Source organism: Pelobates fuscus, chromosome 5 (assembly GCF_036172605.1).
Source record: "Pelobates fuscus isolate aPelFus1 chromosome 5, aPelFus1.pri, whole genome shotgun sequence".
Classification (NCBI taxonomy): Eukaryota; Metazoa; Chordata; class Amphibia; order Anura; family Pelobatidae; genus Pelobates; species Pelobates fuscus.
Window position 1 is genome coordinate 69,160,568 of NC_086321.1, and position 16,268 is coordinate 69,176,835.

The 16,268-nt window shown below is 42.2% G+C and overlaps 1 protein-coding gene across 1 annotated transcript in view; it reads right to left on the reverse strand.

Moving 5' to 3' along the window:
- Positions 1–9,418, reverse strand: part of AMACR (alpha-methylacyl-CoA racemase) — a 69,922-nt gene extending 60,504 nt beyond the window's left edge. The window contains exons 1-3 of the mRNA XM_063453965.1: positions 9,363–9,418; positions 5,229–5,480; positions 3,050–3,193 (exon numbers count right to left, since the gene is read on the reverse strand). Coding sequence (XP_063310035.1) covers positions 3,050–3,193; positions 5,229–5,478 — 394 coding nt within the window. The 5' untranslated portion in view covers positions 5,479–5,480; positions 9,363–9,418. The remainder of the gene's footprint in view (positions 1–3,049; positions 3,194–5,228; positions 5,481–9,362) is intronic.
- Positions 9,419–16,268: the final 6,850 nt, after the last annotated feature.

Here is a 16,268-nt window from a genome sequence, read left to right on the forward strand (position 1 = left end):
GTATTTTTTGGTATATATATATATATATATATATATATATATTGCTGTTTAGATGACAGAAAGGGCTGCATTTTAATATCCTATATGTATACCTAACACAGCATAATAAGATCTAAACAAGTGGGGAAAAATGCTTTTTTTATTTTACACATTTTGTTTATATAAATGTTTAAACATCCAGTGCAACTAAATAAAAAGAGCTCCAATGTATTCACGTCCTGATTGTTAAATGCCTCATGTGCCTAGAACCAGTGGCGTACATACCAGGGTCGCAGGGGTCGCGGCTGCGACCAGGCCCGCCACCCCTGCGACCCGGTATGTACGCACTGTGGCCAGCCTCTTCTCCTGGAGGGGCCCAGGAGTTGACCACTTCAGGGCCCCCCGAGGCTGGCCCTGCTGTCACCCGGCAGGCAGGCTGGCGGGCGCGCGAGGGAGCACTCTCCCCTGAGTGCTTCCTCTTCAGCTCCCTTACGCACCGCACTGATACCGGAGCCGGAAGATGAGGTAATCTTCCGGCGCCGGCATCCCTACGTGGCGCGCGAGGGAGCTGAAGAGGAAGCACTCAGGGGAGAGTGCTCCCTCGCGCGCCCGCCAGCCTGCCCACTGACCGGCCGCCCAGGAGCCCAGCAGCACCACTGGACCCCAGGGAATCCCCTCAGCACTCCAAAAGGTAAGGAGGCTGGGGGGATTAAATTAAAAAAAAAAAACATGTGTGAGTGTTAGTGTGTGTATTAGTGTGAGTGTGTGAGTGTGTTAGTGTGAGTGTTAGTGTGTGTCAGTGTGAGTGTTAGTGTGGGTGTGTGTGTGAGTGTGAGTGTGAGTTAGTGTGCGTGTCTGCTAGTGAGTGTGTGTCTGCTAGTGTCAGAGAGTGTGTTACTGTGTGTGTTTGTTACTGAGTGTGTTTGTTACTGAGTGTGTTTGTTACGGAGTGTGTTTGTTACTGAGTGTGTTTGTTACTGAGTGTGTTTGTTACTGAGTGTGTTTGTGTGTGTGTTAGTGAGTCTGTTTGATGTCTGTTAGTGAGTGTGTGTTTGTCAGTGAGAGTATGTCTTGTAAGTGAGTGTGTATGTATGTCTGTCGCTGAGTGTGTCTCTGTCAGTAAATGTGTGTGTCTGTTAGCTAGTGTGTATGCGTCTGTTCGTGAGAGTGTGTGTGTGTCTTCAGCACTTACCTTTCTCCAGCGCCGGACTCCCTTGGCGCTGGTGATCCCTCCGCCTCTCAGCTCTGAATGCGCATGCACGGCAAGAGCCGTGCGCGCATTCAAACCGCCAATAGGAAAGCATTACTCAATGCTTTCCTATGGACGTTCAGTGTCTTAGAATCGCGGAAGCTCCTCTAGCGGCTCTCAGTGAGACAGCCACTAGAGGCTGGATTAACCCTCAGTGAAACATAGTTTCTCTGAAACTGCTATGCTTTCAGCTGCAGGGTTAAAACTAGAGGGACCTGACACCCAGACCACTTCATTGTCCATGGGTCATGTGTACGCCACTGCCTAGGCCCTAAATACATTTTTGGTAGTCCTCCCGTTCTAACCCCACCCAGACTTTCTGTGGTTGTCCAATCACAGACTTCTCAAAGCAGCTCAATCAGAAGACTTTGTAAGTCAGGTACTCTGAGAAATTGCTGCCTCTTGAGGTTAGCTCCACCAGGAAGTAGCAGGACCGGTTGTCTGATTGCCAGTCATGGGGTGTAACAAGGTTAATTTATGATAGTGCTAATTTATGATAATGCCTCCCCCGGATGGCAGCACGTTCGTTAGACGAACACCATCCAGGGGGAGCATTCGCAGATTGCTTCCCACCTCATTCGGTTCCGGAATGAGGACCTCCCCGGCTCCATTGGAATGTTCACACCAATCAATTAGAACATTGGCAACTCGCAACATAGTGTGAAATCGCAAGGGAAATAATTCATGAGTGCCTCTCTGGGTGGCCGTCATTCGTTTGGGCAAACGTCGGCCAGGGGGAGCATCCATGTCCCGTAAGGAGACGTTCTGGGGGGTCCCTGAGATTGGTGTGGACATCCTTTGGGGACAATGGCAGAGGTTGGCAGGCTCTCACTGGGAGGTAAAGAGGTGGGAAGTTCCCCGCGCTACGACCCCCAGGTCTGGGAAAAGACCTGGGGCAGAGGGAGGACCCTGGGAGGGAACACTGAGTGGCGGGAACAAGGGACAAAGGAACTGGGGTTCCGATATACGACCACCGGGAGGGGGAGGACCCTGGGAGGGTCCATTGTCTTCAGGTGTGTTCCACCCTCTGTATGGGGAAAGTATAAAGCCGCATGTGGCCAATCAATACATTTGTTGTCTTACCCTGGAACTGTGTGTCATCCAGTTACTGGGAGGGAAATGGGTCTGTCCATTTATAAATAGCAGAGGTAACCAGCCGGGTTACCCAAGGTCCGCTACACCAAGTATCTACCTGGGTATCCTGGTTTGAGCAGAGATTTAAGCCTGCTCACACCGTTTTGCAGTTAATGTGGATTACAATCCCGATTTAACAGGCTGTATTATTTGTCACTTTGAGCTCTGCATACAGCACATCTCTCACTAAAAAAGGCCCAGATGACAGAATAGGGAAGGCCCTATTGATATTTGGGACTCCTTGGTGTGAGCAGGGCTTTACTCCTTCTCACACCAAAATATTTGTACTTTGCATTGTACCCTAACAGCATCAAAGCCCACTCTGTGAACATCCTAATGCAGTGAAAGGGTTAAAGTCTCTTATCAACGATGGGTTAACTTTGCACTATGTTCCTCATGATATTTAAGCCACTGGTAACATATTTTACCATATCATCAATGGCAATGCTCAGTGATCGCTGGCCCATCAATCAAGCTAAGTACTATTGCTTGTTCCCCTGCTAAGCTTTTTCTATTAAGGAATGGAGAATTGATGTTTCACATCATAAATTATAATAGAGTGTTCTCACAAACTAAAAACTGGTAACCTACAATCTCTAATTTATGTTTGTATTAATGAAATTGTTTGCCTTCATTCCATTAAGAACAAAGAGTAGACAACTGACTTTTTAAATTTTCTCAACATACCTGACAGAGAGACATAATTGATGTCATGGCCCGCAGATCTTGCATATTTTCCAGATTGGCCATATCCAGTTAGTCTTGCATAAATTAGTTTTGGATTTTCACTAAGTAGGACCTCAGGACCAAGCCCTAGACTTTCCATCACTCCTGAAAACAAGCCAATATATTTATCTTCATAAATGGTTCAATCAGCTTAAGCAATGAAAAATTTTGTAATTGAATATATTTGAAAATAACCCTATGTCCTTGAAAATCTCAATATCACATTTTGTATTATAGTTAAATAGTGTGATTGTCATCCTTGGCACCAAGTGTAGAAGTACAATAGAAATAAGAGAACTAAAGGGATATCATTTCTAATTAGTGGGGCAATAGATGCTTGATCCAAGGAGACATCTGACTGCTATTGTAGGGTTTTTCCTAGTTTGTTGCAAAATTGTAAGCGCTTCAGACTAGGTTTTTTGCCTTCTTTTGGATCAACAGCAAAAACATATGTGAAGAAGGGTAAACTTGAGGGACACAAGTCTCTTTTCAGTTATGTAACTATGTATATGATTGTGTCCTAAGCATAATTAAAGTGACACAAACTATAAAGTGACAACACTTCAAGGATTAATATATAAAGGGGCTCTTCTTTACATATAGAAGATCCACTTTGCTTGTAGATATCTTCTTAATGAATTTAGAGTTAAGAGTTAATGTATTGTGTGGGATACACCCTATTTAAGAAGGTTCTTGTGTGGGTTTATTCATACCCATGAAGAAGTGTCTATCTCTAGCTCAAAATGCGTAGCGTGGAATGTAGTACTTTTGGGGCACTGCTTATACAATTCTAACAGTGAGGTTTGTGAAGTTTTATGATGTTCATCCTTGAAGTGTTGACACAGTGTGGTTTGTGTTGCTGATGTAACGCCTGCAACGGTGTAATTAACTGACCTCGGATTCTGTATTGAGTATTGTAACGCCTGCAACGGCGTAATTAACTGACCTCGGATTCTGTGTTGAGTATTGTTAACAATGGAAATGACAAAATACAATGATCATGCTAACTTTTACTCTCTATTACTTTAAAATTAAAGGGATGCTCTAGGCACCAGAAGCAATACAATACACAGAAGCGACAAAGAGATTCCATGAGCTGCTGTTAACAAGCATCCAACATAGGAACGAAAGTGTCAAACTGTTTGTAAGTACTTTGACAGGTTACTGGAGGAACTCCTGACACCATAACCACTACATTATGCTGTAGTGGTTATTGCACCTAGAGTACCACTTTAAAAGGAGAGTGTAAACAACAAAATTCCATCATCTTAATGTAGCGTTTATGGGGCATAGATCACGCCCCTACATCCTTGCATTTGATAAGGTTTTATAACTGAAATATGGTATTGTTTTCCTTTTGCGATCCACATGCCTCTAGTTGCAGTCAGCTTGACTAGTACAAATAAATCTACGTATTTCTAAAGCTGGAGTGTTCTTTAAAAAAAAAAAATAAGAAAATTCAACATTGTTCTTTTAATTTTTCTCATAATGGTGCTCTCGTTAAAGGAACATTATAGCATTAGGAGTACAAACATGTATTCCTAATGCAATAGCATTCTTATACCTATGTAAGATTTACTTACCTTATATCCAGGAGCATGCTGGTCTCTGTGGTAAAGCTCCGCCTACTCATTTAAGATCACAAGCTCGATGATCTCAGCTGATCTATAGGGAAACACTGGAAGGCTAGTGTGCTGTGCCAATCACATGATCTCTATGAGACCATCTGATTGAGTAGTCAAGTTTAACTTTACTATTGGGAAATAATTGCCTCTAGTGGCTGCCAGGAAGACAGTCACTGGAGGCATGTTAATTCAGCAACGTAAACATGGGCATTCCTGCGAAACGGCAATGTTCTCAGTTGCAAGGTTGAAAGCACTGGGACATTGAGATAAAGGGAGCTAGGTGCCCATAGGATCGCTTTAAGAGCAAGTGTATTACCTTTATTTATTTCTGTCACACACTGAATTAACACAAGTCAGTTTCCTAATTAACACAAGTAATTCTTCCACATTAACAAAATTAATTTGATTATTCTAGACATTGATTATTAGTTTGGGTTATCTTAAAGTTCACTATCTTTCTTTTCATCTTCTGAATTGTGGCTACAATAGGAAAATCTTCAAATTAAACAACTTACCATGACGGAATGGTTCAAGAAGGACATCAGACTTCTTGCATAGACTCTTCAGAATATCAACTCCATTCGAGCTTTTTAGGTTTAATGCTATCGACCTCTTGCCTCTACCCATAGTATCCATTGGGAAGTGAGAAGAATTGATTTTATCCACTCGAATAACTTGGGCACCAAAATCTGATAATATCATTCCACAGAATGGAGCAGGTGCCAAGCCAGCTAATTCTAAAACTCTAACTCCAGCCAAAGCCATTTCTTCAGCAACAGCAGAGGGAAAAATAAAAACAAACATTACATCAATGAAGATATAAATTTACTATAAGTCGTGTCACATAACGTCATCATACAGCACCCAAAACAATACGAGGATGTTTTCCTAAATATGCAAAATAGGCACACATACCATTGTCAAATTTGGGATTTCTTGACAGCAATTCTGCAATAACCTGTTAATTTAGACATAGGAGCATATTCCGAGCCACCTAATGGCAACGGATTGTCCAAATTGGGCTGTTTAAACAGAAAGCCGCATGAAACCTATGCAGCTGTTCACAAAAGAGTAATTCTGTTATTTCATTGTTATTTGCCATTTGGTAAATTGTTAAAATGAGCCAAATTTCTATATACATTTGCTAATTTGATTAGTCACAAAAGATGAAGTGTAACTGAAATACTTAATTTATTTAATCCTCTTACTACAAAGCTGGGCAACGGAAGCCATAACTATAAGACTAGTCCAGGGCCGGACTGACGGCCCGGCGTACCTTTGGGCCGGAAAAAGACACACAGAGTGGCTGGGGAGGAGAAAGAGACACACAGAGGTGCTGGGCTAAAAGAAAAACACACAGAGGAGCTGGGAAATGGGAGAATAGACACACACAAGAGGATTGGATTAGAAAGACACATAAAATACCCTGTTGGCAAAAAGTCAGAGGGAGAAGGGCAAAAAGAGAAAAATATACACAAAGCGGGTTGTAAGAGATACACAAGAGGGGTGTGAAAAAAAAGAAAAAAAATCAAAAGCGAGGCTAAAAGAAACAAAGGTGAAGATACCTTTTATTTTTTTTTTGGGGGGGGGGAGCAGCTTTTAATACATCTTTGCCTGTATCTCCTGCTGTCTTTGTCCTTTTGGTCTAAACTGAAGAGTTGATTAACAGGTGACAAAAAATATGTCCTATTAAAGGGACACTACGGTCACAAGACCCATTACAGTTTAATGTATGGTCTCTGATGTCTATAGCCGGTCCCTACAGGCTGAGCACTGCAAATGCAGTTTTTACATGCCTAGGGACACCTCTTGTAGCAGTCACTCGAACGGCCACTATATGTACTGCCTAATCCAGTGCTGCACCTACGTTCAACGTCTCCACACTCTGCATGGAGACGCTGAACACTCCCCATAGAGATTCATTGAGGAGAAACTGATTGGCGCAACACGGCATTTTGCCACATATGCGCAATAGCCTCCCAAAGCTTTCATATGGACTGCACTCCTAGGGCTTCGAATGTATTTTTTATTACAGTTGTGCAACAGCATACATTCACCATTTCAGTCCCATTACCAAACTTTACTTAACAGGTCAAGGTAGCTGGATTTGAACATTGATTATATGCAAATACACATCTGCTTAAAATACACTCTTTTGTCCATTTTGAAGTCCTATGAGTGCTTTCTTTCACGTTGGAGTAATAGCTCTCTAGGACTGCTTTTAGTTCCCAGTCTGGACCTGCTCTTACCCCTAAGTCACCATTAGCCCACCCCAAATCTCCCTTTATTTTTACTTTAACAGAGACTTTTAACCCCTTAAGGACACATGACATGTGTGACATGTCATGATTCCCTTTTATTCCAGAAGTTTGGTCCTTAACCCCTTAAGGACCAAACTTCTGGAATAAAAGGGAATCATGACATGTCAGACATGTCATGTGTCCTTAAGGGGTTAAATATATCAGGAACATCAGATGCCATCCTGCTAGCATTTTGCTGTGAATTTCACTGCTGATATAAGAGCCATTTGAAAATAGCAGGTACCCATTTGGCACAATGCAGTTTCAATTCAGTTAAATTGGTGAATGTGAATAAATTGAACCACAGAGGAATTTTATAGGAGAAATCAGCCAACTGAATGAAAATGGCTGAATTTTATAGCAATTCCAGTGTTTAGTGAACACAACAAAAAGCGTTTGAGCCCGTTGCAGAGCTACAGCCCTTTTCATTTTACCTTGTTGAGACCCTGATATAAATAAAAACAAAAATGTTGCTAGCAAGATTCATGCACATGCTAATTACTGACAGTGCGTACTTTATTCTCTTGATTGTTTCTGACGATAGTAGATGTGAAACATGTGAATGTAAAGGACAGTGGGTATTAAGTTCACATTCTGTAGGCCTGGGTTTTACGGTAATAAATTAGAACTTTGAACAGCAGATTGTCTAGTTTTACCAGCGATTAATTTTTTGTAAGTTAAGTAGGTTCAGTAACACTGGACTGGATATGTGGCAGAACACTAACTTTGCTCTGCAATAAATAACGAATGATAAACAAACAAAACAGAAATATAGAATCTGACTGCATGCATTTATTTGAAATTCCAATGCAATCAAAAGATAGCTTAAGGCAAAATATTGCAATGGGCAGAACTTTAACCTCCAAATCTTGCCTTTTTGCATTAATTGTCATTCACAATATCTTATGGGAGTACGCACCAACCTGTACAACAAACAAAAGATGCTTCTTTTCAAATAATTTTTATTAAAGTTTTACATATTTGTATAACAACAGGAATATAAACATTGTATTGGGGGTAGGAAGGGAAGGGGAACTTGGAAACAAAAGATGCTTCTCATTGTGCAATTGCAGGTTTATCTATGGAAGGTCCTGTGTATCTGCTATAGACCGCTGTTTGGTATTCATAAGCACGACAGATACATAAAAACATAATCTATGCATCCCTCTGGCCCAAGCACTGTCTCTCAGGTCTCTGCTAGATGTCCTTAGTGGTATCAGCTAGCGCAATACAGAATACAGTCTATTTTTTTAGAGGATAACCATTCTCACAACAGTGGATTCAATAAAATTACTTATTGGATAAAGAGAAGAAAGAAGGTTCTGCCAGCTGATATTTTACACTGTCACTATTCTACTTTAAGTCTGTGAGTGCAATGTATTCCCTAACCTTGTAGTGGTAGTATTTATTGAACTATTATGGTCCTCTTGTAATTTGTATGTTTTTATGCATTTGTCATGAAGAAATTGAGGAATCTTCTTATGATCTGCTAATCAAAAGGGTAATTTGCCATTCTCCTTCCACTGGTGTTTATTTAGGGTATTTTGTGTTGGTTTATTCACAGCATGAGCAAGAATTCAAATGACTTATTTCCACATATTGGAAAATACAATACATTGAAGGTATGTTGCAGACTTGAGCACCCTTTTAGAGTAGTTTATTTACTAAATAAAGAATTGACAAAAGAAATACAAAGTAACCAAATTGGAAAACCTTTACAATTATATTTTCCCATTGAAAGATGTGTGCCTAGAATGTGCAAATCCCTTATCGATATCTCATTATTTTTGGTTTAGTGAATACCCCCCCCCCCCCCCCTATTTCTGCACAGTCCAGTGCACTCAAATACATCCTCAATGAACAAGGGTGATCCCCAATTTCTATTACAGGTATAGGACTTCGTGAAAAGCCAACTCTCAGTTAAAATATAAAAACAAACAATGTTCTCTAAATAACACCCAGTGCTAATACTGCCAAGTTTACTTTTGTAAAAAACGTCTGACCTTTTGATCTCCTCTACTGAAGGGCAAGGATATCGCTGCCAATACAGAATCCTGTCAACCTTTTAACTTCTCATAATAATCACCATGAGAACAGCCAGCTTTACCATTAAGGCTCCCTGCCCCTGTATAGGGTTCAGCAAACAGTATCTCTATAATAAGGTGGCAGCACACTGTCAGTCTCTGTATTACAGGCTGACAGCACACAATCCCTGTATACATGAAGTGCAGCACAAAGTCCCTCTACACAGGGATTGCAGCAAACATTCTGCACACTCACATTCTGCACACTCACTGTATAAAAGGGGCTGCAGCACAAATCCCCTGTAAACTGCAAGCAGCTCAGTACCTGCACTTCGTACACTGCAGTCCGTGCAGATCTTTACTGGGAGCACTTCCTGTTTGTGAGCTACTCTATAACCCTCCCTCTGTCACACACAGGAAGCACTCACTTACACTAAGGAACAGACACGCACAGTGCTGGTATTTACTATACATTACAACACTCAGTGACTGCACAGACAGACACACACTGCTGACATTGTACATTACAACACTCAGTGACTGCACACACACACACACACACACTGCTGGCAGTTACTGTGCATTACAACACCCACTGCACTGAGAGACATACACACTGCTGGCACTTACTGTACATAGAACACTCAGTGACTGCACTAAGACACACACACTGCTGGCAGTTACTGTGCATTACAACACCCACTGCACTGAGAGACATACACACTGCTGGCACTTACTGTACATAGAACACTCAGTGACTGCACTAAGACACACACACTGCTGGCAGTTACTGTACACTAAAACACTCACTGCACTGACACACACACACACACACACTGCTGACATTGTACATTACAACACTCAGTGACTGCACAGACAGACACACACACACACACTGCTGGCAGTTACTGTACATTACAACACCCACTGCACAGACAGACACACACACACACTGCTGGCAGTTACTGTGCATTACAACACCCACTGCACTGAGAGACATATACACACTGCTGACACTTACTGTACATAGAACACTCAGTGACTGCACTAAGACACACACATTGCTGGCAGTTACTGTATACTAAAACACTCACTGCACTGACAGACACACACACTGCTGACATTGTACATTACAACACTCAGTGACTGCACAGACAGACACACACACACTGCTGGCAGTTACTGTACATTACAACACCCACTGCACAGACAGACACACACACACTACTGGCAATTACTGTGCATTACAACACCCACTGCACTGAGATACATACACACTGCTGGCACTTACTGTACATAGAACACTCAGTGACTGCACTAAGAGACACACACACTGCTGGCAGTTACTGTACACTAAAACACTCACTGCACTGACAGACACACACTGCTGGCACTTACTGTACATACAACACACAGTGACTGCACTGATAGACAAACACACTGCTGGCACTTACTGTACATTACAACACCCACTGCACTGACAGACAAACACTGCTGGCACTTACTGTATGTAACAAACTTTGTCAATATGACTGTTTCCCCCAAAAGAGTGCAGCCCTCCTGCTCCCCGCCACCCCTATGTCTCTTGGAGGCTTGCCTATCTCAAAGAGCGCTCTCCCTGGTGCTGCCCACGTGGAGACATCTAACAGGGAGAGGCGCGAGCCCTAGTCAACCTTATTAAACAAGCAGGCAGGCAACCTTATTAAACACAACCGCAGAGACTGTGCCGTCCAATGGGAGAAGCGCTACCATCCAAATTGGTTTTGCGCCCTTTTCCTGACTGGTCAGCAAAACACCTTCTCTCCCTGAATGCTAATTGGCCACTGCGTGTTTTTGCACTGTCTCCCGATTGGCGCCGCTTTCACCGGCCTAAACTAAGTGATCTTGTGGAACTGTTTTAGGGTATGTACAGAGCCTCGAGCCCAGACTTTACACAATGGTTTCTCATTTCCAGTCACTCAAAATTTGCAGGGAACATAGCTCGGACCAGGAGCTATCCAGGGATGTAGGGCATATGGGGATGCATTACTGTGTTCTGTGTATTTTGTGGGATTTTGTGTGTCGGATTCCTGTGTCTGGTAGATACCATTATGTCCCAGACACAGCGATGTCGGGGCGAGCTTATGTTTTATATTACTGTGGATAGAGACCCCCTATGGGGGTCTGTGCATAAATACTGTGTATCTGGCCTTTTATAAACAGATCCTGTTGTACCCTTCATCAAGTCTCGACTGATTTTTGGGTAACCAAGAGTTCTAATCGCTGCTTCGCTTGGGAAATGTGAGAATCACAACGCATATACTCAGTCGGAGTATAAGGGAACCGGTACACTGTATACTAAAACACTCACTGCACTGACAGATACACACACTTTGCTGGTACTAACTGTACCGTACAACACCCACTGCACTGACAGACACACACACACACACACACACACACACTGCTGGCACTTACTGTACATTACAACACTCACTGCACTGACATACACACACTGCTGGCACTTACTGTACATACAACAAAAGAGCATAAATGGAGGCCTATTGATAGCCTTTGCCTATGCATTAGAAGCCCAGCTGTTCATATCAATGTAAAGTCAGATTTAACCATTGATTCCAGCACCAATTATTCCTTGCGTCTTGTCTTATTTTGTCTTGTCTAATTCTAAACTTTGTAGTAATTTTAAAAAATGTTTCCTTATATTCACTGTGTATGTGACTGAAATATGTTAATAATATGTAAAGTAAGTAGAGTACACAAACATTATTCCCTTGCCTGACCCATGGGTGTCATTTAGGACCTCTAAAATCTCAACCAGAGCGGAGCTACTCTTGCCAAACTTTTTAAATTTTCCCCAGCCATCACTAGGGACAGCTGAGAGGAAAAAAGGTATTGACTATACTTCTTCCATAGAAATTAGTGTTGAACTCCCATACATGTGCAAGACCTGGACTCCTGGCAGATCAAGCTGGTGGGAGGCACAAGGGACAGGTTCAGGTAAGTAAAATTAGCTTTTCTCTGCACCTTGCGGCCACCGAACACCCAGTGGAATAATGACCAAAATATGGAAACACCCCAAAGGGTGAATGAGCCGCTTTAAAGGACCACTATAGTGCCAGGAAAACATACTCGTTTTCCTGGCACTATAGTGCCCTGAGGGTGCCTTCACAGTGAGAAGCACGCAAGCGCCTCTAGCGGCCGTCAATGAGACAGCCACTAGAGGTTTTGGAGGCTGGATTAACCCTCAGTATAAACATAGCAGTTTCTCTGAAACTGCTATGTTTATAAAAAAAAAAGGGTTAATCCTAGAGGGACCTGGCACCCAGACCACCTCATTAAGCTAAAGTGGTCTGGGTTCCTAGAGTGGTCCTTTAAGCACTGAATAAGTGCTCAAAAGAAAATATGAGTTAAAGGACCACTATAGTGCCAGGAAAACATACTCATTTTCCTGGCTCTATAGAGTCCTTGGATCCCCCTCACCATCAGGGCCGCCCTCCCGCCGGGCTCTAGGGTGAGGAAGAGGTTAATCCCTTACCTTTTTTACAGCACCGGGCTCCCTCGGCGCTGGGGACTCTCCTCTTTTCCCCGTCATCGGCTAAATGCGCATGCGCGGCATGAGCCGCGCACGCATTCAGCCAGTCCACAGGAAAGCATTCTTAATGCTTTCCTATGGACGCTGGCATCTTCTCACTGTGAAAATCACAGTGAGAAACGAAGAAGCGCCTCTAGCGGCTGTCAATGACAGCCACTAGAGGCTGGATTAACCCATATGTAAACATAGCAGTTTCTCTGAAACTGCTATGTTAATGTTCACAGCAGAAAGGGTTAATCCTAGATGGACCTGGCACCCAGACCACTGCATTAAGCTGAAGTGGTCTGGGTGCCTATAGTGGTCCTTTAAAACATACTGAGCCAGTGCTCAGTTATTTTGTAGCTCCCCTTCCCGGAGACCAGCATTGTGTTGTTGCTCTCATAACTAGCTTGTTCTATTCTAGTCCCCATTTCCTGACCTCCATCCTGGTTAATTGTCCTTCTAGATTCTTGACCTTTGACATACCTTTTGGATCTTCAACTCTATGCTCCCCTTCCAGACCTTTGACTTTGGACTGGCTTTGCCTTCTTCTTGCTCCCTTCATGGCCCTGAAGTTTTGGTTCCGGTCTCATTGGATTTCCTTTGTTCCCGTGCTATTAATAAGGTCCCTATGCTTCCATAGATTTCTTACAAGCCTGTCCCCATCTCCAGGGAGTGGTGATTCACAACATACAGTACAACAGCACATTTACCTGTCTGAGAGGAAGCACGTTTGTGACCATCGAAGATCAAAGCCAGACGAGGCCAAAGCAATTAAGCTATTTGGGTCTAAGGACAAAATGTTACTCAAAAACCCTACATCTTGAGACCATACCTACACAAAGGACCTGCCTCATTTGTTTGTTAATATTGTTAGTCATTGTCCAATAGTTTTTTATAGAATATAAATTCCCCTGAAGATGGTTGTATTGCCGAAACACGATGTGCTTTGTTTTGAACTGAAGGATTTATTGCACGCAGCACCGTGCTTACTTATTTGTACGTTTTTTTTATGTTTGCTTGTTTTAATAAATCCAAATATTTGATGCTAATGTGGTGCTTTAATCTTCATCTTACTTTGGGAGAACTGAACTTCAGAGGCCCTTTTCCAGGCAATTGCTGTAATACTAATGTTATACATGAGCCAGTCATGCACAGACTCATGAAAATGTAAGTGAGATGTGATAAAGATTTATTATTTTATTTGTTAAAACAGCTATTTTTTTACAGACTGTATTGCCCTTTACGAGTATTTATTTTTTACAGTTGCATCTGGACAAGAACTATATGGTACATTTGTGTTTGAATTATTATTGATCCACCATTGCACTATTTAAATATGAAATACCCATTTTATTTCACTGATTGTTACCACATACATGGGCTGTCCATTTTTTTTTGTGTGTTCTATCTTTCCATGCCACCTTGTGTCTGAGATATTCCAAAATGTATATTGCCTTAACCATTTCCCCTCATTTATTTCTGCAGCAGTATGTGAAAGAATTTACCTTGATTCCAAGGTTCAAGCTTATAGGTGTCATATTAGATAGTCTATATTAAAATTGGTTAACTTGGACTCAGGAAATGCTTAATGCTTAAAATGACACTTAAGCCCATATATGTCTAGTTCCGGGAGCAGATAGCCCCCACCTGAGCTGTCTCTACTAAATCAGTCTGTTCCTTCTCTTTCCAGGAACTTATCTGTTATATGTACATGATGTTCATCCCTATGTCTTATCTGTACTCCTTCCCTGTTATTTCACTGCCTTCCTACTACTGTTCTATGAATATTTGCACATAAGCACTTTTTAATGTATAAAAACACAAACTGCTAAATAAAGGTCAGAGGCTTATTTTGATAACCAACACGAGTCTAGTGTTTAATTCACGCTTCTCCATGTGCACTTGATACTATTTGGGTTCCCCTGAATTTAACAAAGATCAATAATGGTCTATAACAAGTATTTTTATCAAAGTACCCTTTCCAGCCATTTTGTGTCCCTAGCTGTATCTCCCCAATTCACTATCTTCAGTCAATCCCCTAAAGACCATATTTGTTCCTTTAATGAGACATACTTGTGTGGAACAGGTTGGAAAGGACAAGTGGGAAGGATTAAGAGCAGGCCTTCTTTTCTTATCTGCCTGGGATGTGATGTACCTAAGTGGGGAAAGCTTTGGCAATGGCAGCTTAAGGAAACAGTAATAGTCTTCTGATGGTAGACTTGCTTCATGGAGCGTGAGGGCATTGACAGGTCTGTACCAAGAGAATCAGAACTGGTGGGTCGGCCTTGATCAGCCAGGTGGGCTTCATTACTTAGCCCCATTGCTCCATCAGGCCCCTTTAGAGAACTGTCCTGTGATCTCCCTGATGGAGGCCCTGGAACCACATACTTCTTAATGTCTGCATTACCTCAACCAAACTGTTCTACCATAGAGTTTATTACTTCTCCCCATTTAACAATTAATTTTACAGTCAAATGCAATCAGTTATGCCTAATCTAAGGACCCTGTTCAATGGACTTCACTCTCACTAGAAGACATATGTTCTTCTAAGAAAGGAATGCACAATGATTAACTCACAGTACAGTACTATTGCATTTTACACGTTACAATAGACAAGTATAGCTGTAGCGTTTCCTGTCTGATTCACTTGACACACAAGAAGATACCAATGAAATAGCCATTTACAACGTAAATATGCACCCAATAATCGACTGGTTAGTGCATCATTGTATGCAGACTGCTGAAGGCAGTCAATTTTGAAATGAGGTCACGCAATTGCAATGAGACGTGAAGTCTAAGTGAAGGAAGTACCACCCTACAGGGAGTAATTTCCAAAGCCAGGATGGGCAGCTCTTACTTTTAGAATAACTTCATGACTATCATAAACATTTGAACATAAACTTAGAAGTACTTTGTGTCTCCAAAATCCTTCTCCTTGAGAAAAAGGTATCCTCAGCTAATCAGGCAATAATGGATACCTAGTACATCATGTATTATGGCCTACCAGTAGAAGGCAAGGTGTAGAAATCTATATCTATAATCTATATATTATATATCTATATCTATAATCTATATATTAAACTAAACTTGACCAAAACTGAAATTCTGGTCTTTCCTCCCTCAAGTGTTGTTACTCCTGTATCTGTCTCCCTCCAAGTCAATGGTGCTACCATCAGCTCCACCACGCAGGCTCGCTGCCTAGGTGTTCTCTTTGACTCCGACCTCTCCTTCAAGCCTCATGTTCACTCTATCGCCAAATCCTGTCATTTCCATCTCAAAAACATTGCGCGCATCCGCCCCTACTTAACGCCAGATGCGACTAAGGTGCTGGTCCATTCCACTGTACTTTCTCGCCTTGACTACTGTAATCCGCTTCTCAGTGGTCTTACGTGCTCCCAACTTGCGCCGTTACAGTCCATAACGAATGCGGCGGCGAGGCTCATCTTCCTGTCCGCCCGCACCTCCCATGCCTCACCCTTCTGTCAGTCCCTACATTGGCTTCCTATAAAATATAGAGCTCAATTTAAAATTCTGATTCTTGCTTTCAAATGTCTACATAATGCTGCTCCCACCTGTCTATCCTCCCTTATACACAAGTATGTCCCATCTAGGCCCTTACGATCTGCTGAAGACTTACGTCTATCTTCTGTCCGTACT